General features: G+C 44.4%; 1 protein-coding gene across 1 annotated transcript in view; it reads left to right on the top strand.

Moving 5' to 3' along the window:
• The window catches only part of DNAJB13 (DnaJ heat shock protein family (Hsp40) member B13), a 42,692-nt gene that overhangs the window by 3,864 nt on the left and 15,935 nt on the right, over window positions 1–22,893 (top strand). Inside the window, exons 2-5 of the mRNA XM_069203828.1 lie at window positions 6,072–6,175; window positions 10,014–10,175; window positions 13,797–13,954; window positions 14,573–14,686. Of these exons, the coding sequence (XP_069059929.1) occupies window positions 6,072–6,175; window positions 10,014–10,175; window positions 13,797–13,954; window positions 14,573–14,686 (538 nt within the window). The remainder of the gene's footprint in view (window positions 1–6,071; window positions 6,176–10,013; window positions 10,176–13,796; window positions 13,955–14,572; window positions 14,687–22,893) is intronic.

Below are 22,893 nucleotides of genomic sequence, written 5' to 3'. Positions count from 1 at the left end.
AAGAAGACAGGCAGCGCACCCTTCATTTTCTGTCCATTTGTTATTACACAAATAGTGAATGATAGTTCATTGTACACTATTAGTGTAATAAAAACGGAGCACCAGGAGCTAGACCGAGATTTTCAGTGACAGGTGTAGTAAGTACATTTTTTTAATAAATGTGCGCGTGCTTGTGTGTGAGAGTGCGTTTTGGTGCAAGTTAGTGCATGTGTTTGTAAGCGTGTCTGTATGTGTGAGTCAGTGACAGATAGTGGGTGAGAGTTAGTGACAGTATTGAGTGATTGAGAATAAGTGAGATCAAGTGTCAGTGAGTCAGAATGATTAACAATCATAGTGAGTGCATGTGAATGAGGAAGTGAGACTGAGTGTGAATGAAGGAGAGGTGGAATGAGTGTGTGTGAAAAATGATGGAGTCAGGGCAAGTGAATATGAGTAAATATGCTTGATCAGAGTTGGAATGAGTGAGAGTGAGTGCAATATACTGAACGAGAATAAATGAGTGGAAGTGAGAATGAACGATGGCATCGAAGAATGAGTGAATGTGAGTGCGAGTGACAATGTGGTGTTATGCTTACTAGTCTGCTATTGGTCCTGGCACACTGAAGGTAGTTCTTGGCTTATTCAGGCGTCCAAGTAAAAATACTACCGCTGGCATACTGTAGGCAATTGTTCGCATGACTAGCCCCTGTGAAAAAATACTGACACTGGGATAGTGTGGGTAATTTTTGCTATACGAAGACAGGCACCCCTGACAAAATGCTTGGCATGGTGCAATGGAGGTGATTTTGACATAATGGGGCACCCATAGCCCATTCTAAAAAGAATGGGCTTTCACAGGCTTGGCACATCTTTAACAGACTTTTGAAAATGAATGAGTGCCCTTTCAGAGCCTACGAGTTCTTAAGCAAATTTACATGAAAATCATGCTTTTTAATGCACTATTTGCCTCCACATTTAAAAACATTTTCTATGTGGGAGTACACCCTGCCCCTCGGAGCCCACCGAGAAGAGGTCTGGCTCACTACAATTTAGGGTGAATATTACATCCCACCACTTTCAAAGATCATGTCAGCACCCTAATATAGGTGATTTCTAAAATAGTCTTATGTCTGTGTTGTGTTTTAATAATCATGCAGTTATTACAGAAATTCAGCCATGTCAATTACTGTGATGTGTGCACAGTTAAGGTCATGTGACAACACTTCCAAGGGACATTCAAGTTCAAAGGTCATATGATATCACTTCCTGTGATGTCATTTGGGTTAAAGGGTGTGAGTTGTCACTTCTACTACCCCTAGCATTTTATGGTTAATCAACGTCCTTGCTTTTTGCGTTTGGATCTATATTTTTATTTACTTGCAACAACAACATTTTATGTGGAATTCGGTTTCTAAGCAGCTTGTTGCTTCCATTGTGGAAACAACATGTAAAGGGTTACTTATTGGATGTTTAGTGGACTAGTATATAATATCACAATAAGACATATGCGCATACCACTTGAAATTGTAGCTTTAGTTGCAGAATATTTGTAATCACAAAAGTGCTCCCCTTCACTACTGGCGTTTTTGCTGCAACAGTAAAAATCAAAGCAGTGCTCTGGGGAATTTCACCATTCCACTGATTAAAATCTAATAACCTACAAGAAAGTTATCTTCCACATCCTTGTCCCTCTTCTCCACTTTATATGTGTGGACGTCTCTGGCTAGACTATTGCCTGTGACCCTGCTAAGTAAGAGAAATAAAGTAGAGCAGGATACAGCAGCTGGGCCGAGGCGTAAAGAGAGCAGTGTAGCGAAAGGAGTAAAGACGAGGGAGAAGGGGCTAGAGGCAGAGATGACGTAGAATGATTTGTGAGGTAGGGAGGGACGTAAAGTAGAAAGCAAAAGGTGAGATAGCCAGAGGATAATTTAAGGAAAGATAGAACAATGAAGGTTTTAGGGATGGGGAGAAGTAAATGAAGAGAAGCAGAGGAGTACATTAATCCAAGGAATACAGTAGGGATATAGGTAATGTAGACAAGGAGGTTGACCTCAGGTCAGACACTGGAGACCAGTGGCCATCTTTGTGCTGCCACTGTAGTGTGGACGCCATGATAGGTGCTGCAGTCCACAAGTGACATTTAACTTACTTAACTTCCAGACCCTGGGTGCACTTTCTACACCGTATGCTAAATACTTACAGGCAATTTAAATGTTCTAATTTAGCCAAGTTTAAAGGGGGCTCGCAAGCACTTGACTCTTGTTTAGCGGGGGAAATTGCACAGAGTGCTAAGGCCAGCATGAAAAGGGTGGAGAAAAAGGGGAAAATCTGGGGGAGAACCATGCAAAAAAGATGTATTTCATACTAAGGTGAATTAGAGAGGTAAAGGCAGTCAGAGGTAGACATAGAGACTTGAAGAAAGCACAGAGATGTAGGGTAGAAGAGGTATGGAAAATAGGTCAGATAAACAGTGGAGGTGGAGAAGAGAGGAAGGTAGGGAGAGGCCTGAGGGTTAGACAGAGGATTGTGTTGTGGAGTGAAAAGAGGAAGTTACGAGATATATGTGAAATAGAGGTAATGTTGATACAGAGCTAGAGAGTTGTGAAAGTAAGAGATGCTGAGTTAGAGATCTAAAAAGAAAGACGCTGAGAGAGAGAACAGAGTTGAAGAGGTGAGTTGAAAAAGAGAGAGAGAGAGAACATATATGATGACGATGATATAGTAAAAGGGACAGAAGTAACCTAACAGGTGTAAGATATTTAGAAAGGTAAAAGGAACAGAGGTAGAATGAAGACATTACGTAGTAAGAGAGAAGAGTGGGGTACAGAGATGTGAGGAAGAGAGAGAATGAGATGGAGAGGTGAGGATTGTAATGGGGTAGATGGAGGGCTGAGAGACAGGTAGGGCCATACGTTAGTACAGTAATGGATAGAGAGCTATGGTAAAGGTAGAGATGAGGTTGTGTGAGAAGTGAAGTACATGGGGAGAAGATACAGGGAGGTTAGATGGAAAAGGAGCAGTGAGGTACAGAGAGAGGGATGAAGTAGAGAGAGATTAGGCAGGGAGCATTGAGAATGACGGATATAGATGTAGGCACAGAGAGAGGGGGCAAGGTCATGAGAGAGGTAAAGAGAGGTGAAGTTGAGTGAGGTATAGTGGGTATATTGAAAGACAGGAAAGGTAAACAAAGGGGACATCAAGGGCTGAGACAAAGAGGATGAAGGTACATGGAGGAAGTAGAGAGAGAAATGGGTTAAGAGGGTTGAGGTAGAAAAGACGAGGAGGAGTAAAGAGGGAGAAATCACACAGAGTTTATTTTTCAATGTAATTGCCACAAGCTGCCTGGGACTGCAAAGGTTAAGGCTGGACAGGAATGAAGTGTTGGAAGTGTCATAGAAGATCAAGGGTGGCCCTTCGTGTGACACTTACGGGCAGCCCGCAGAAAGCACAGCGTCACAGAGATGTGAAGTGCCAGTTGTAGAAGCGTAGACTATGCTTTTGGGTCTTAGCGGCTGCCACTAAAGTGCAGAGTGCCTCTTGTAAAAACATGGTTGCCACTTAACGTTGAGCTGCATGGGCAAAGTCCTGCTTCAGTTATGATGTTGCTGCATGGTGAGCCCTTTGGTTTGCACCATTTGCTGAAGTGCAAGGTGCTGATTGTGCCTCAGAGCGTCAGTTTGCTGAGACCCTCTGGTCACACAGAGTCCCAGAGATACAAAGTGTCAGCTGTAAAAGCGTAGACTGTGGGTCTTACTGGCTGCCACCAGGGGGCACAGGACCACTAAAGTGCTATTTTAAAAAACTTGGCCACTTAAAAGATAATGGCTTTAGTGTATTTTCTACACAATGCTAAACCCCCACAAAATTGAAGCACTATAGGAGGCCAGTGGCTTTTGCCAGAGGAAATGTTCTTTTAAGACTTAGCTTTACCAAAATAATTTTGAGGGATTCATGTAATAAACTCTTAAGATTAACTGAGCACTTTTATAGCAATTGATTTGTGATGTGTATCTAATCCACCTAAGGCGCCAGCTGGCACGTTCTTGGCAGAGCAGATCAATTCCCTTTCAGCAAATAGTTGAGAATCCTTACAATGTTCCCCTGATTCTGTACGTCAATCACAAAAACAAATTATCCCTGGCATTTCTATGAGAGGAATTAATGATAAGGTGGACCCCAGTCTCCAAGCCCCTGAAACAGACCCCCTAAATAAACGCCTTTCAGGTTTGTGTCAAAACATATTCTGCATCTGGTAACTGGGCAACACTCCAGCAAGAACCGAGCTTCCCCATCCTCACATGTTCACCTCTATGTACGTGTAGATATTGATGCTGTGCCACAACTATTACAGAGAACAACTTCAAACACCTTACCTGTTCTATGTCATTTAGGGCCACATGTGCAAAGTTTTTTTTTCACATCGCAGCAGGCCATTTGCGACAAGAAAAAAAGCATTTGGCAATGCACAAGCCCAATTTTGCGATTAGGTAATCTCTTTACCGAATTGCAGAATAGGGTTTGAGAGACGCAATTAGGAAGGGGCGTTCCCTTCCTATTTGCAAGTCGCAGTGCGATTTATGATTGTTTTGTGACCATGAATGCAGTCATAAAACAATTCCAGTTAGCGCCAGTTTCAAATTGGTGCTAACCCATTTGCAAACGGGAAGGGGTCCCCAGTGGACCCCTTCCCCTTTGTGAATGATAGCGAAAATATTTTTTCAGGGCAGGCAGTGGTCCAACGGACCACTTCCTACTCTGAAAAAATGAAAAGAAAACTTTTCATTTTTTGTTTTGAAATGTATCCCGTTTTCTTTTAAGGAAATTGGATGCATTAAAAAAAAAAAAAAAAAAAACACAGCCTTATTTAAAAGCAATCACAGCCATGGTGGTCTGCTGTCCCCAGCAGGCCACCATCCCTGTGAGGGCGGCCATTCCCAATGGGGTCCCAAATTGCGACCTACCTCATGAATGTTTATGAGGTAGGTCACTTGCAACCGAGTTGGGAACCGCAGATAGTATAATTGACACTGTTGTACACCAGGTTTCGCGACTCGCAAAACCTGGTATTTGTACATGTGGCCCTAAGTGACTAGGCCTCCCCACAAAAGTGCTCTCAGTAGCTGCTGACTAGGAGCTTCATAGTAACCACTTAGTGCCTACTAAAAATGAGACAGTATTCACATGACCGAACTTAACTTCTTTCCTATCACCTGCTAATAATCACATCTAATTCCCCCTGATTCACCACAAACAAACTAGTGTCTTCTGGGAACACAAGACTAAACCAACTGACCCAATCCCACTAAATTAACCACTAACCTTGGATTCCTGAGCAGTGTGCTACTCCTCATAAACCGATTTAATGCCCCTTCAGGGTAGTAAGCGCCATAGAAATTAAACGTATGGGCAGAATACAATACAATAACATTGATTCCATCCTTCCCTCTAAACTTCCTAAATTCTAGTGGAGACCATCATGTCTGGTTATCTGATCCTATTCAGACAGTTAGCTCTTTAGAAGATCCTGCTATCTCTTCGTTCTTGCATAGAAGCACATCTTCAAATCAAAACATGATTCTACGAAATTGACAAACTCACCTGGTCTGGGCAGGTCACTGCCACTCGATGAAAGCTGAATATAAACATATAGTTCTCGACTGCACCAGAAAATATCATTGACTAACATTGACTAAGAGGTTAAAATGCCTTCTTTATTCAAATAATAAGGAATGTACCTTAAACCGTTGGGACCTCTGCCTGGAGTGAATGTTGGTAAAAATAGAAACGCAAAAGTGATTAAACAATGTGGGTGTAAATAAGTAAATTGCAATCAATTAAAATTGAAAACGCATGTTTTGTACCAGGAAGTAAAAAAAGCCAGAAGCCTGAAAATGAAACTTATTAAATCATGTTTTTTTTTTATGTATACACGTTTTTAATAACCCGAGATTTAGGGAGGTAGCATCTTTTAAAAGTGGAAACTTTTTAACCTTTTGAGTATAGTTGGAATTGGTGGTCTGTGTCAAAATGCATGTTGTATGTACATAATAAAAACATCTGAACATGTATTTCACAACATTTCCGTCTTGCAGGTATCGTAAGCTCGCCCTGAAGTACCACCCATTCAAGAATAAAGAGCCGGGAGCACCGCAGAGATTTACGCACATTGCGGAAGCCTACGACGTTCTCAGCGATCGTAAGTCAGGCCGCCTGTTGTTTAGGGACTTGTGGTAGTTTGTTCACACTGATGCTAGAGGTGATAGAGGTGTGCTACAGCCTAGGCCAGGAGTACGGTGTACTCCCAGAAAAAGCTCGGTGTCTTGGGCTCACAACACCTCCACTGGTTCCAACTCCTGTCCCACCACTTGTTCACTTAGCACAAGTCGTTGGGGTACTACAAGGCCAGTTGCTTTTTAGTTGCAGACCCCCAAAAGCACGGTTCCTTGCTGCAGGAGGGCCTTATCTGAATGGGCAGTGCAGGCATCCAGGTCCCCACTCTTCCCTCTCTGCTGCATGACATGGCTGATCCCCAGCTTTACACCCTCTTCCCCTGATGCATCCTGGTATGGGTAAAGACTCTCAGCAGTACACGCTAGCAGAGCACTGCGCACACATCCAGTCCAGCGCACCATTGAATGACCTACACAACATCATTCTCCACCCTGACATCACTGACCATCATACAGTAGAACAGCCTGCTATTACCAGTTGTCTTAAGCACACATATTTCTGCTGGTGGTATGCCAGCCCTCCTAAAAGATGCGTATGCAATCGGTACACCCCTCTGGTCTCAAACAACAAACACCAAGAACATTCACCCACAACTCTTTGAAAGTGACTCATTCACCAAAAGATTGGAACATACCCCTTTACAAGACTCATAGCACATGTTCTCCTGCTGCTTAGACCACCACCAGTGATCGCGACCTCTGAACTATTTAGAAAGTCACCCATCGCCTACAGAAAGTGCTGCAAAGCTTTACAAGCGTCAGGCTGCACACTCTATAAACACCAGTAGCATAGCTGCAGGAATAAGCCCTTTGGTGAAGGATGGTGGACCTGTTACTAGTGGTACATCTGATTGTGGGTTCAGAGAACAGCCTGGTAATTGGCTGAATGAAACTAACAAAAAATATCCAATGGAATATTCCTTCTGGTTCTGCGCCTTCCACAGATTATTTACCATATGCACAGTAACAGAATCTGGCTGTGTACATGTGAATATGGGCAGAACTGTAGAAATCAGTGAAATTGTGGGGATTCTGTCCCACTCTGCCCAATGGCAGCAGTACAAAAATAGATTTACTGAGAAGACCGCTTAGTCCTAGCGTGCCTGGACCCGAGCATGCATCTTGACAAAAAACAGTCATTCGGTAAATTAAATACAACTACATGCCACAAACCTTGTGGCAGCCCTTGGATATTCATTGAAGGTCAGTGTGGAACACAAGAAAATAAGCATTGGGTAGTCCAGGTGGAAGCGCCTTCCAACTTCATGGATGTTATATGCCGGGTGACAGCTGAGAGTTTCCCGGGGGTCAAAACTATATCTACTACAACAACTACTACTATTACAAGAACAACTACTACTACTAACACAATAACTACTACAACTCTTCCTCCTACAACAAATGCAACTACTATTACAACGACTACTACTACAACTACTACTACCACTAAAACTACTATTACAAGAACTACTACAATAACTACTACAACTCCTCCTAAATAAACTACTACAATTACTACTGTTACAACTACTACTAAAACCACCACTACTTCAACTACTATCACAACTACTACTAATAATTCAACTACTATCACTACTACTACAATAGCTCTTACTACTACTATAGGTACTACAACTACTAGATGCATCTACTACAACTACTATAATGCAGGCCTCTAGTTTGCCGCATCCGCCTGCTCCGTTAGCCTTTAACAAGTGGTCAAGCCCTGGGGCACTTAATATTTTCTCCAGCAGGGGAGTGTTGTATGCAGTGACAGAGTAAGACACCCCCCCCCCCACTACCAAGATGGTACATTCTCACCCCTTGCCCCCCCACTCCCGATTCTCTCCCCCCTCCCCTCCCTTCTGGTCTTGCTTATAAATTTAAGGTGCAGGTTTGAGAGGGAGCAAGGAGATTGACAAACAATAATGGAAGATATCTACTTGAGGGGAATATTGAAATTGAGTAATCTTCATCTACTGTTTATGTTTCTTGTTCACCAACATCCTTTACATGGAATGTTTGTACATACAGTCATTATTACTCAATCAAAATTAGTACACATTTAATCAGCCTCACAAGCATCAACATTAATTTGACTTTGCCAGGATTTAAACCCATGGCTTGTAGATCACAGACATATTACCGCAGGGAAGGTGTAACTGAATGCTTAAAGCTGTGATTTATGAAACTTTCTGACTCCCTGGCACAAGAAGCATTAGCATTGTTATCACCTGCACAATGGGTCCTTTCTGCTTCAGGATCTTGAACTGGCAAATACCGCTTCCTGATTTATCACAGACCCAGTGAGGAATTGTGCCTATGCCTGCGGTTCTCTTGTCTACCTTCTGTTTGGAGACCGCAGTGCTCAGAAATTGTGGAGTCAAGGAGTGGCCAGCAGGGTACTGTGAGTAGCTGATCAATGCTCATGGTGTTCCTGCTCAAGGTCTTTTACTATCTTGGTGTGAGGAGTAATGGACCTAGGCAAACCTTTGCTGATTCTGGGGAAGAGTATTGCCTGGGGACCTGGTCATAAACTACTCTAAATATTGCTAGATTACTTGATTGTGGGGACTTCTGTCCTCTTATACTGTTAAACTGGTTTGTGGGGTTCCACCCTTAATGATTTAATCTCCCATTTCTGGGGACCACAGTGTTACCAACATTGTTCTGATGCTGGCGTACTCCAAGTTTGACCCTTCTGTGAAAACCTGAATTCTTGCTTCACTAGCTAGTGTTCCACCCACCCCGTTTACTCTGAAGATTTCTAGGCTTTAAATGAGAAGCTCACTAGACAAATGAAAAGCCACGAAAAATGATGCCATGTGAAGCTGTCTGAGACCACTAGTTGTAGTATGCTCCCAGCAGCTTTGGTGATTTCAGTCTTGGTTTTTTCCCACTCCCGACATAGGACCTAAAGTCGGAGTTGACTTGGGCCAATAATATTTTAGGGATTGTAGCATTGCAAGAATATAACTGAACTTAAGGGCAACTGTCATTTAGATCATTAGTACCGTCCACCAAAGGGAGAAATCAAGATGTGACCATCAACTGGAGCAGATTTTCCTCCATTGTTTTTTCCAAGTGTTTGAGCGGCATTGGCATTTATCACATGTTGAAACCTTGAATGCTAACCTTGGTGGTAGATTGTGTCACGGACAATGCCTCCCACCTACTCCAGTTGATTCTATATCCATAAAACGTGGAAAAAGCATGGATGAGTGATATCACCTTAGGTATTGAGAAGCCAGAATTGGATGCTGTAAGTATCATCAGCATATAAAAATGCTTTAAGGTGATCCATCTGCTTGTCTATGCCATGAATAGCTGCTGGCTAACGGAACACCGCCCTCAGCGGAAGAGAGAGCCAGAAGAAGCAGCAGAGGGGACAGTGGGCATCCTTGACAAGCACTCAGTTTGATCTTAAATAGAACCATCTCAGTACTTTCCATGAAACATACAACGTACAAATTCTTCAAGGTGTGTGTTTCATGGATTGCATCCATGGGTCATACTTATCGGGTTTATCCCTGCTGCACGATTTACCCTGAATATAAGATGTAAACAAGAAGAATGTGTACTTTAGATTCAGATAGGGTGTGCGGGTTACAATACTTGCTGGCTTTAGAAAGAGTATCTGATGCCACTTCCTAGATAAAAAATATAACTTCAGTAAATTGATAGAAGCTTTACACCACTCAGCATGTAGGCACAGTGTGAATACCATGAAGATGTATAATCCATGTTATTACTAGCAATCTAAAATCAGAGAAGATGTTTCATCCCAGGTTCTTTTTTCCACAGCCAGAAAAAAGGCAACTTATGATAAATTTGGAGAGGAAGGCCTCAAGGGAGGAATACCCCCTGAATTTGGTGGCGATGGTGCCTGGGTTTCTGGATACGTGTTTCATGGAAATGCAGACAAAACCTTCCAGGAGTTCTTTGGAGGAGATAATCCATTTGCTGGTAAGAAGTAGCAGTGTGTTACTTGAGTAGTATAGTATCTTCTACTTTTCTTTTGTGTTGGGAAACATGAAACCTTTCAACTCGATTTATCGAGCGACCTAGAGGTAAAAAGTGTATTTTGTTGTTGATTATTTTTTGACCAATCAATAACATTTATTCTTCAAATCAATCTGATATAATTCTATACCCTCCGGTGTATATACAGGATTGTTAGACATCAGTTCAAGGGGGCACAAGGTAAGACATTGTAGGTAAGATATTGGATCTGTGCCCACTCTGGAGCTTGTTGGCTACCAAGAGGTCTCACAAAACCACCTTCCTTGATTCCAGTCATTATTCCCTCCTTGGCAATGCTTCCTAGCTATGCTACATCTCTTTATTCTGCCTGATACACATATGAGAAGAAACTTGAAGTGCATGACACATGGATCTGCATCTCACATACCCATGTATGAACACAGGCATACACACATGTGTTTGCGAACACACACAATGTTTCACATCTGCACTCAATACTCTACATTATGCAATTCCCATGTAATATAAATACCTACCTACTCTGATGAAAGCAATGACCTATACCCATTTGTCATTCCCCATGTTCCTGCCTTTCCTTAATACGTGGTCTGGACATTGTCCCCTTCCACCCACAGGAACCATAAAGAGAGCAAAACCTACAAAGTTTACCGGGGAGGGTATGTGTTCCCAAGTGTGACTGTCCTAGTGGGAGGATGGTGAGTCTGTAGTGCTGTTTCTACTCCCAGCCAGTATTGAGTTCATGTTTGATTGTACAGTTTACCCTGGGGAAACATCCTTATTGATTCCACTTATTTTTCCCAGCTAATGTAACTGTGCAATTAAATGTTAAAGTGTATCATAATTGGCAATATGTGGATTACTCCTGGTTGACATTAAACAGATCACCGCCAGGTTGCCGCCTGAATTACGGGTTTTGAAATGCGCAACGGGTGCTCTCGCACCCAAGGCACCACAACAAGTGCATGGGCAGTGCAGGGGCCCCCATTGGGCCCCAACGCCCTCTTTCTGACAACCTTTGCATGGCAGTGAGACCGCCATGCAAAGCCTGGCGGAAAGGAAACTCATAATCCCCAGGGCAGTGCTGCAAGCAGCCTGGCAGATTGCGGCTGCCGAAACCGCCAGACTGTCAACAGGCGGCATTCGGGCGATGCTGGCGGTCGGACCGTGGCCATGTGCCACAGTCATAATAGGGCAGTCAGACCGCCCTACCTGCGGCAGTCCGACTGCCTTCGTGAGTGTGGCGGTCTTGAGACCGCCACACTCGTAATGAGGGCCTGAGTGTCCAACTTACGACTACCTTTGTTATCAGCACACCCCCTCCTCTTGATTTTCAAGAATCTTTTTATTAAAAAGGAACAAACCATACAGAGAAACATGACCCAACACAAAAGGGTCACATAGCTGCAACACCAGTACCATGCAAAAAAGCCACGTTCCTCTGAAAAAACCTCAAATCTCATAATAAAGATGTACACATTTGACTGTCCATCCGATGTTAGTATGGGACAGGTCCTTTATTTACAATGTTTGTAATAGCTGAAACCCATAGAATACCATCTTTGATCTCCTTCAGCAATTGGGGAGGCACCTTCAGACAGCAAAAGAGATCATCGGAGGTGTCGCAGCTGCCCGATATGGCTTTACTTCCAGATTAACGATCAGCCAAGAAGTCACAGATATCAGCGACCCCTCCATAGCCTGTTGGCGTTGGCTATCCCTCTACACTGTTTCCCTTAAGAGGTGTAATGGAGAACTGTGATGCCCATGTCCAGTGACGAGAGGTGAGGGGGTTAGCCACTATACACACGTATGCTGGTACAGAAAAAGTGGCTACTGAGCCCATGGCTCATGTTGACCTGAAGCAAGAGCGCCAAGCAAGTGATGTTTGTATCCTGCATGGTGATGGACCTCAATGTCTGACACATCCCTAGGTAAACCTAACAAAAAGTGAATTTTTTTGTCCTTCATTCCTGTGAGTTATTAAAGGACTGTGGTGGTCCAGACAGAATTTCCCACTTCTCCAAACTGGACTTCCTGCTTCACAATAACCCTGCCAGCTGAAGGAGTGGGTGTCATGACCTTGTATGAGTGATTTCAGAGGTTCACCAAATACCTATGAATAACATGCGATGTTAAGGGAGAGCAGAACCAAACATAATGAAATTACAAACAAATAAATAGCAGCTAAGGCACTTAGAAATGACCACACACACTGTTGTCAATAACAGTCCAAACCTCTCAGTATTTTATTACAGGTGCACAAGTTAAAAAAGGATCAACCACCACAATCCCTTATTGAAGGATGACCAAAGGTTGTCTCCCAACTACACATTTAACAATATAACTGCATTTATTGGTTACTCACATTGAAATGTTGGTAATTCCTACAGGAAAACCCCAGGCTATGTTTTAAAATCCATGCATTCTAATTGTAGATAAAACAGAATATACGACGGTCCGATGTTAGTATGGGACATGTCCTTTATATATAATGTTTGTAATAAAACTTGCTTGTATGCTGAACAATCATCATTTTCCATAGCAAATGCATTTCATTTGATTAGAACTTCTTTAGGGCTTTTACGTGTCATGTTCTCACTCTCTCTCTGTCCATATTTATGTGAGTGATCTGGTTTACAGTGTTCACTGTGTGTACATAATGGTCATTGATTAACCATTCAATAACCTCTTAGGTCTGAAGTCCCTAGCGAAGGAAAATGCAAAATAACTAATGACCTTGGAATTTGGAATAACATGCAGGGTTGTCCCTGTTCCAAGGTGCTCCAGCTGGAATTTCATATTGTCTTATGGCAAAATTCTCTGCCAGGGTTCACCTGCTCCCAATCTGGAATACCTAATCGTAGGCAAACTCCAGTTTGCACCCAAAATGGGACAAGTTGGAATGGAGGCCATCATGTTTGTTACAGTGCTTTAGAACCTTTGCGTGCATTTCAAGAATACTGCTGTATATATCTCATTTATTGGCTCCATGCAAATCAGAGCAGCTAGCGCGTGCACGGTTCAGTCCTATTGGTCTATTACATGGAGGAGAATATGGGAAAATGAGATGTTGTGGTTCAGGTAACTTATATAATGTTGAGCAAGTCCTTACGGCTGACAGAAGTGTTGATGGAGGACAGTGAGACAGATGATAGTGGGCAGGGGAAGTGGTATAGAGGAACTAGTGAGTGATCAACGAAAGAACGCTGAATGGTTCACACTAGGGCCAAATTTCCATTTGAGAGACAAATGAATAAATAGCTGTTTCGGTACAAAAGCATGACCATGTTCTTGACAGCATAATCCCTTATGTCTTCCCTAAGGATGTGATCATAGCATGTGCAGAAGAATATTTCACTTAAATGGAGAGCTTGAAATCACTCGGGCTCTTGGGAACCATTCTAGCCCTTAGGGAGCCTTTCAGCGAGTTACAAAACTGCACATTTCTACCTTATCTGTCTGGTGATTGACTGGCTTTTGCAAAGAAGGTGGGAAATGCTGAAGCCTTTTAGAAGTATTTTAACTGTTCTTATACTTTCAATGAAAGTGTTAAAACGATTCTAAATCTTTTTAATTCTTAAGATTTTTACAATCACGATGGCTCTGAAGTCAACATGGGATTTGGCGGTCTCAGAGGCAGAGGATTGAAGAAGCAAGACCCACCTATTGAGCGGGACCTCTATCTATCCTTGGAAGACTTGTTCTATGGTTGCACAAAAAAGATTAAAATCTCTCGCAGGGTAAGGAGGCCTATATGGTTGGTAAGATAGCGCAACACCTGCGCAGTGGGACACAGGACACTGATTCAAATCCAGGAACTTGTGAATCATTCTCCTGAATTGGAGGAAATGCACACCTTGAGTACCAGCGAGTTGAAAGATAAGAATGCCTTTTATACACAACCCTCTGAAACTTTAACACTGCACTATATAAACTGCAATTTATCATTATGATAACCTTATAAATGTTCTAAGTAAATTTAATAATAAGGTAATGGAGGGTTAAGATAGGCCTAATTGGTATGAAACATACCATGGACTTCAGTAGTCCAGCTACTTGTTTCCCAGAGTTTTAATGGGACTGTGCATCACAGAACAAGTATAGTTTGGGTGTACATGATGAGAGAGCATGCATGTCCTACTTCCATAGCTCAAGTGTCAAGGAGATGTCTACCCAATAATAAAAACACAGTTTCTACTTGTGATTATGGCAGCAAATTTGGACTGACTCGCCAGAAGTGTTGTCTTCTCTAAATCAATAGATGTATATTGGAAACCTGTAAAACATTGTCATTGGTAACAAAAATTAAAGAATGTGGATGATATCAGCAAGGTGTAACAGATGTGCTCAAATTTCAGGTGATGAACGAAGACAGACACACTTCTGGCATCAGAGACAAAATCTTATCCATCGATGTTCACCCTGGTTGGAAGCAAGGAACCAGAATTACTTTCCCAAAAGAAGGGGACCAGGTAAAGTCTTGTGAGGCCAGGAAAGGTGTGGCTGCTTTCTTGCTACTTTTTGCACAGATCCGCAACTTGAAATAATACTGAGAAATGATAAGCGGTGCAATTAACAGCGCACATCACAGATCTTTACGTCGCATTTCAGTGCACCAGTTTTAGTACTTTAATTGGTGATTTCTAAAATGGTTTTAGTAAGAGATAAGTTTGCAAGAAAGCAACTTGGGCTTTCACAAGTAGGTAATGATAGCCCTTTATAAGATCATGCCATCACGTGCGCAGTGCTTGTTGCTTATTTCTTTTTTTTTTAATTCAAAGTTTTTTTAATTGACATTTTTAAGCAGGTAAAAATAAGAGAATCCACAACCTTGATGTGCCATTACATAGATATCAGTAGATTGACATTACTTCTTCACGGAGAGAAAAGTGTAAAAGGGCAAATCTAGGGAGGATTTTTAGCCCTAGTATTAGTGTAAGGAGTAGTTTTTGATTCACGGTAAAGGTTTTGATTAGGTTTAGGGTTAATCTAGCTCACTGGTCTTCAAACCATTTAATGCCACACCCACCCAGTGAGAACAAAAAAACATTGGGGCCTCCCATAAATATTTTTTTTTCACAGTTATTCTATAAAATTCGCAATGTTTAAATATTTCTAAACATATTTAAAAATTGCAATTAAGTTCTGTTATCCCTTTTAAAGATGCAATCAAACACTTGATTGCCAAACCTCCTAATCTCGTCAACCAGGCCTTACTAAAGTGTAAACGTATCCGCAGAGTGATTCGTTATCAGAAATGGGAGGGAGGAGGTTTGAGGGATGTTTGAAGTCTCATCCCCTTTGACACCTACTCCCAGCCAGGGTATGAATGGCAAAATGGCCCATTACAGAGTGGCTAACTGCAGCTCATTTGTTAATCCGCACGAGTTAGGTATGCCCTGTGGAGAATGTAACACTTAATCAATTTGAATAAGACATTCCTCGAAACTTTGAGTATATGGTCAAGAATGGTCTCCCAGTCCTTGACTTCTAAGGGAGTCCCAATTCTTCTTCCCAACCTCCTCGTAGCATCTCTAGGGGTAGGAGCATGTCTACCTGTAGTGCTCGATACAGTCAGGACACCGCTTTAAATGTCCCTGATGAAAGCATAAGGTAGCAGCAGCTCCTATGTGCCTTTGGTTCAGATGTGCCTGTCTTCCAGTGTTTACGGAACGCCGTAATCATCCCTCTATGGAGAAGAAAATAACCCTACAGGAGGTCAAATTCTTGTCTAAAGTCCTCGAATTGGAGCAGATCTCCCGTCCAGAATAAATCTCCCACTATGGTCACCCCTGCTTCTCTCCATATCTCTAGACCTCCCCAGTCCTCACTGTGTGGCAACCTCGCCAACATCGTCATATGGGGGTTCATGGGAGTATGCACCAGCATTTGTACATTACACTGTTGGGTGTCCCGTCTGCAGCAAAACTGCAGTTAGGTCACGCAGCTCGGGTATAAAGGGCTCCATGGGGCCGTTCAGGGCTTTCCTGCCTGCTAGGCATTGTGTAAACTATTGAAGCTGCGCCGCTTATTAATATGATTCAAAGTCTCAGACTGTGAGTCCCCCCTCTTCCATTGACCGCTGCACTGTTGCTAGCGCTACGTATTTACGGCCCAAGCCCCATAGAAAAGCGACTACCATGGAATCTAGTTCGCGGAACAATGAACAGGGACCCAAATCAGGAGTGTCCCGAAAAAATATAGCAATCTTGGGAGGGATATCATCTTCAGGAGAGCTATTCGCTCAGTCACCAATAAGGGTAGCATTCTCCAGAAGTCAGTGGTCGTTCATAGGGATCTAATGATGAGCCCCACATTCCCCTCGAAGAAGTCAGCAGTGTTGTGGAAAAACCTCAGTCCTAGGTAAGATAGGCACTGAGGTTCCCATTGGAGCAGCTCCATGCCCTTTGGCTGGATCTGCTGTCTCTCAGTTGGGAACAACCTTGCTTTTCGCCAGTTAACTTTAAGCCCTGAAATGCATCCAACATGCTCTAGCTCCCACCAGGTCCTCCCCCAGACTTCTAAGAAAGATCGAGAGGTCTTCAGCATAGAGTGCTATTTGGTGGTGGTGCGCTCCTTTCTGGATGCCCCTACATTGGGCTCCAGTCCTGGTTACAATGGCCACGGGCTCCATGACCAGGGCAAAGAGTAGGGGAGAGAGGAGCAACCCTGTCTCATCTCTTGCTCCACTCCAAAGATGTTGGATATGAACCAAGCTGTTCTGACTCCAGCTGTGGGGTTTTTTGTACAGCAGTCTCGTCCAGGCTAAAAATCTGCCAACTAGGTGCATGCGTGCCATCACACTGTAGAGCAAGTCCCATTCTAGCTTTCTCAATTACGACCGCACATATAGCTGCCTCCCAACAGTCGTACTTGTCCGCCTCTAAGATAGTCAGCAGTTGCCTAATTTTTGGGCTGTAATCTGGCTCGGGATAAAACTTGCCTGTTCATGGTGTATGAGCTTGGTCTTATGTGATAGGAGCTGTGAAGCTAATATCCTACTAAGAATCTTATGGTCAATGTTCAGCATCAACAGGGGGCCAGTAATCTATACAGTCATAGGCAGGTTGTCCTGGTTTTAAAAAGGGTATTACTATCGCCTCTCATGTGTATCCCAAGTCTCTGGCCAAGCCATAAAGGTCGACAACTTTGGGGCCCATTTCTCCCTAAATGTGGCATAAAACTCACTGGGAGCCCATCCGTTCCTGGGGTTTTACCTCAAGCCATACCCTTGATCGCTGCTCTTATTCCCTGGATCATGATGGCCCCTGCCAACTCATCAGCCTCTTCCTCTATGAGGCGAGGAAGTGGAATTGAAGCCAGATACTCACAGACCTCCAGTTCATCATGGGATGTGGTACTTTTATGGAGCTCCCAGTAATTTGTCAGGAATTGGCTATTAATACCAGTCTGAGTGTACACTCTATTCCCATTTGTAGTCTCCACCTCCGTTATACCAGAGCCTCTTCTATTGGGATTGGCCAACCACGCCAGTAGGGATCCTGCACAATCTAATTTGGCGAGGGCCCTCCATGTTTTTTGTGTAGTCAAAACATCATACCTGTTCCAGCTGGACCGCCACTGCTTCCTTAGCATCTAATAGGGTCTGCTGTAGGTCCTGTCGCCCTGGACGCTGTTGTTCTACCTCCCGCAGTCTCTACTCGGCCGTCTTAACATCTTTCAACAAATTTTGCCTGACCCCCATCGACTCTGCAATGCACTGTCCCCAGATTACTGTCTTAAAAGCGTCTCACTCTATCTGGGGGAGGATGAGGTGGCAGTATTGTCAGCTAAGTATTGGGTTATCTTATCTCGAGTCGTCTATCTATACATTTGATCCTCTAGTGACTCAGGCTTCAGCCTCCAAGTGGGGATGTTAGATTTAGGTCACCCCAAATTTAAATGTAGCAGGACAGGGTAATAGTCTGATACGGTCCTAGTCAGGCGTACTCTGTTCAGTATACTCTCCTGTGAACTTCGGGATAGCAAAGAAACGTGTCAAGGCGTATATGCAGGTCGTGGTGGCTTGAAAAGAAGGAATAATCTTGGGCCTGCAAGTGTATCTCTCATCAGGTATCTAGTAGCCCCCATATGGCCTGCCGTTCTACAAAAGTGCGGGCTGTTCTATGCACTGGGGAATCCCTCAGGGGAGGGCAGGATCTATCTAACTGCCACGCAATTGAAGTTGCCCCCCAGGACTGTCTGATGGATCAGTTAGGGGTCTAGCAGTCTTGACAGCCCCATCAGGAACCCCCCCTTGTTGACATTAGAGGCATAGATATTGATGAAGACTACGTCACTGCCATCTAGACGGCCTGTCGCCACTATTTATCTGCCTTCCAAATCTATCAGTTCACCTGTATGTTGAAAGGGGACCCCTGCTCGAATCCAAATCAGCATCCATTGGGCATATACACCAAAAAAGTTGTGTAGAATGCCTGCCCTCTCCATCTACATTGCAAAGCCTTACTCTAGCTGTGAAGTGTGTCTCTTGCAGGAAAGCTGTGTGTATCCCCCTCTTGTTCAATTAAGAAAATACTTTATTAGGCTTTCACATTGTGTGCTTTTCTCGACTATTCCAGGCGAGAAACTTAAATGTAATTTGATCAGCCACTGGTACATGTTTATGAGCATCTTCCATTGTGCTCCACTCCCCGTATTCTAACAAGTCAGCATAGTGCTGCGGGCAGCCAGGCCTTGTCTTGTAGAATTTTCAGCGGTGACTCATGGAATCCCCTGTACCCAGCAGGTAAGAAAAAACACCACTCCTCCACCCCATGACAAGCAGGTTGCTACCCCCCCCCCATTCAAACTTGTATTTTAACCATCTAGTGATTGTGACAGTACTCACAGACTATTCTGGTAAGAGAGGTGCGTTTGAGGTTAGGCGCCACCCACAGGTCCACCCACCCAGTGTCTGGTGGTTATCATATTGTCTCAGGGAGTGGAAATAAACATTCCCTCTATAATTAAACTTCTCTTCCAGGGGATCCTCATCAATAGTCATAAACATTGAATATTCCCGCCCTTGTACGGGGACCCCGGAGCATATATATATAAAATACATACATATTATCATGTGTAAAACAGCAATGCAGGCTATAATCATAAATAGGCTAAAATGCTTTATTTCTATGCAAGTTTTTTTTTCTTTTTTTTTTTTTTTTTTCATATTATAAAATCACAATAGATCATAAATATCTACCTAAGCCCCAAAAACTGGACTTAGGGAAGTAAACAGCAGTAAATAGCAGAGAAAAATAGAAAAAACCACATTGAAAAACAATGAAGCATTCTTAGCCAATAGGCTGCATGCAGGTTAACACAGGAGAACCATAAAAACTTTGGCACCGTGCCTTTAAGACCCTGAGCACCTCCAGTATCCCACCATGCCTCAGGGGTGAAGGGAAGGTGACAGTTGGTTCACAGTTAGGTCAGTTCTTTTTTCCGGCTTCTTCTGAGAGGATCCTGGAGCATTGAGCTCTCAGTTTTTCTGAGTTTTTCTTCAGAAAAATCCCTAAAAATAGTGTTTTTCCTGTTTACTCGACAGATAACATCTTTTGTCTGAGTTTGGAAGTCTTTTCTGACAGAAAATGCCATCTCTTTTTGTAAAATGTCCTTCTTGTGGGAAGAAGAAAGCCCAGTCAGACCCACACTCTCTGTGTATTGTCTGCCTGCCACAGAGTCACTGTCCTGACACCTGCAAGTATTGTAAGAAGATGTCAAGGAGGACTCTCAAAGACAGAGAGAAAATCAGGCTGCATGGGCTTCAGGAGAGGAAAAAGTCAACATCCTCTTCACTTCCCAGGCCTCCAACAGAAGGAATGGCCAGATCGACGTCGACAGGTAGGCTTGTGCCTGTTTGTTCTCCATCGACGTCATCGTTGCCACCGTCTCACCGGCATAGATCGCCGTCGACGGTGACCAGACCGACGTCGAGGGACAAAGCGTCGAAGCATGGACAGCACAGGGGTACATCTCCGTCGACGGCCGGCCGCCGTTCGGCATCGAGCCATCTCCGGCGCTCCCGTTCGCCGTCGAGAACATCTCGCCCCTTGGCGTCGAAGGACAAGACGTCAAAATCACCACGACGGCATGAACATCCGCCGTCGACCACTCGCCACTCAACGTCGAGACACACGACGGCGAGTAGGTCCAGATCCCGCGATCGACGCTCGGCGTCGAGACATTCAACGTCAAGGCTTTCGACATCAAGACCTTCGACGTCGAGAACAGCCCAGCCATCGCACCTTTCGACGTCGAGGATGCAATCGACGTCGACACAACCTTCAGCTGTGTCACAGGCAGTAGAGCCAGCGGATAAAGCTCCCTCACCGGTGGTCTCTATACGGAGTGCATCATCCCATTCCAGAGCGGGCTCATCGGGGCATGTTTCTCCCATCACCCTATCACCTAGATGGTTAGAGAGCCTGAATAGACCGGCAGCATCCCCGGATTCCCAATACTCTAGGATGTATTCTCCTACTGCCTCATTACCTAGAACGCCATCGCCTACAGCTAGAGCAGGACGGGCTTGTTCTGCTCCTCGTCAGCCGACCACAAGACCTGCACACTCTGCTACAGCTTCTCGTAGCAGATCTCGTTCCCGAAGGAGAACCAGGTCGCGAACACCACACAGAAGATCACCCTCTTGGTCTTCTTCAGGATCGTCTGTTGGGCGCTACTCCCCCACACTGACAGATTCTCCACCTGCTAGGATCTCACCGGTGGATGATATCACCACTTTTAATGAGGTTCTTTTAAGGGGAGCGCAGAAACTAAATATTGAGGTACCGGAGCCGGCCACCTCATCCTCAGTTATCTTTGAGACTCTACAACACAGATCAGTCTCGAGAAAACTGCTGCCACTAGTACCGGGTTTGCTGCAACATACTATGGACACCTTTCTGACTCCAGCCACTCTCAAGTCTGCCCCGGCTAGGATTCAAAAGAAGTACAAAGCTCCGGAGCAAGATCCTTTATTCCTGCGGAAGGATCCGCCACCGGACTCTGTTATCTTAGCCGCAGCCAGAAAAACACACTCTGTGGCATCATCTTCCACAGTCCCCCCGGATAAGGAGAGCAGACACCTAGACTCCCTGGGGAGAAAGATGTGCGGTACGGCGGCATCTGCTATGAAGGTCTCCAGCGCCTCAGCACTTCTGGGCAGATATGACCGCTCTCTGTGGGACTCACTCCACAGATTTACAGAGAAGTTGCCCAGGGAAGATAGACAGGACTTCCAGGAAATCTTGCAGGAAGGGGGCCTAGTATCTAACCAGGTCATCAGCGCGGCGGCGGACGGGGCGGATTTGGCTGCGCATGGGTATGCGCACGGAATCTGCGCTAGGAGGTCTTCCTGGCTACGGCTCACTGGTCTGAAACAGGAAGCGCAACAACGTATTTTAAACCTCCCATTCAGCGGGAATTCGTTGTTCGGTACCCACGCGGATGAAGAGATGACCCGAATGAAAACAGAGGTGGACACTATGAGGGCAGTGGGCCTGGAACGTAAGAAAGACTTCAGGCGGAGGTACAGGCCGTACGACAGACGCCCATTCCAGCAGAGGGTTCAAACCCCTCACTGGTCTCAGAGGCCACAGCAACGACAGGGACGTCCCCTGTTTCAGGCGCGTAGACCCACAAGAGACCGAGGGGCAAGTAGACCTCAACAGTCTACAGCAAATACACCAACAAAGCAATGAAGCATCGCTTCCCTCAGCACTGTGCACCACTCCGGTGGGGGGAAGTATTACGCATCATCTTCACGAGTGGCACTCCATCACAAAAGACAAATGGGTGCTCAATATTGTCAAACATGGCTATTCTCTCCTTTTCAAAAAACCTCCTCCACACTTGCCACCAGCAAGATGTTTTCCTTCTCATCTCAGCCTGCTACGCAAGGAAGTTCTTGCACTCCTACAAAAGAAAGCTGTAGAAAAGGTTCCACCGGCACAAAGAGGAAAAGGGGTGTACTCCCGTTACTTTCTGGTGGCGAAAAAGGGTCAACAGGGCATCTTCAGGCCAATTCTGGACTTACGGCTCCTGAACAAGTACATAAGAAAACAGAAGTTCAGGATGCTAGCCCTTCACCAGATTGTTCCGCAACTGCATCAGGGAGACTGGATGTGCTCCATCGACCTACAGGATGCATATTTTCACATCCCAATAGCATCCAAACATCGGAAATTCTTACGTTTCCAAATAGCGTCACAGCACTACCAATTCAGAGTCCTACCATTCGGCCTGAAGTCTGCACCCCGAGTCTTTTCAAAATGTGTAGCAGTGGTAGCGGCACATCTTCGAAGACAAAAAATATTCGTCTACCCCTACCTGGACGACTGGTTATTGAAGGCTTCCTCTCCGGATCAGGCGAGAAAACATCGAGACATTGTACTAAGAACTTTCGAGTCTCTAGGTCTTCAAATCAACCACAACAAGTCAACCTTGATTCCAACACAAAACCTCCACTACCTGGGAGCTATACTAAACACAGAGCTCCAAAGAGTGTATCCTTCGGAGGAACGACTTTTATCGATCCACAGGAAGTGTCAACAACTATTAAAAGCCGATGCACCTACTGCTCGTCAGGTGACATCGCTTCTGGGCTCCATGGCTTCATGCATCTTCATTGTCCCGAACGCCAGGCTACACATGAGGCCCCTTCAGGAGGCATTAG

Source organism: Pleurodeles waltl, chromosome 8 (genome assembly GCF_031143425.1).
Source record: "Pleurodeles waltl isolate 20211129_DDA chromosome 8, aPleWal1.hap1.20221129, whole genome shotgun sequence".
Lineage (NCBI taxonomy): Eukaryota > Metazoa > Chordata > Amphibia > Caudata > Salamandridae > Pleurodeles > Pleurodeles waltl.
Note: the sequence above shows the minus strand (reverse complement) of the source record. Positions and strands in the feature narration are given on the sequence as shown.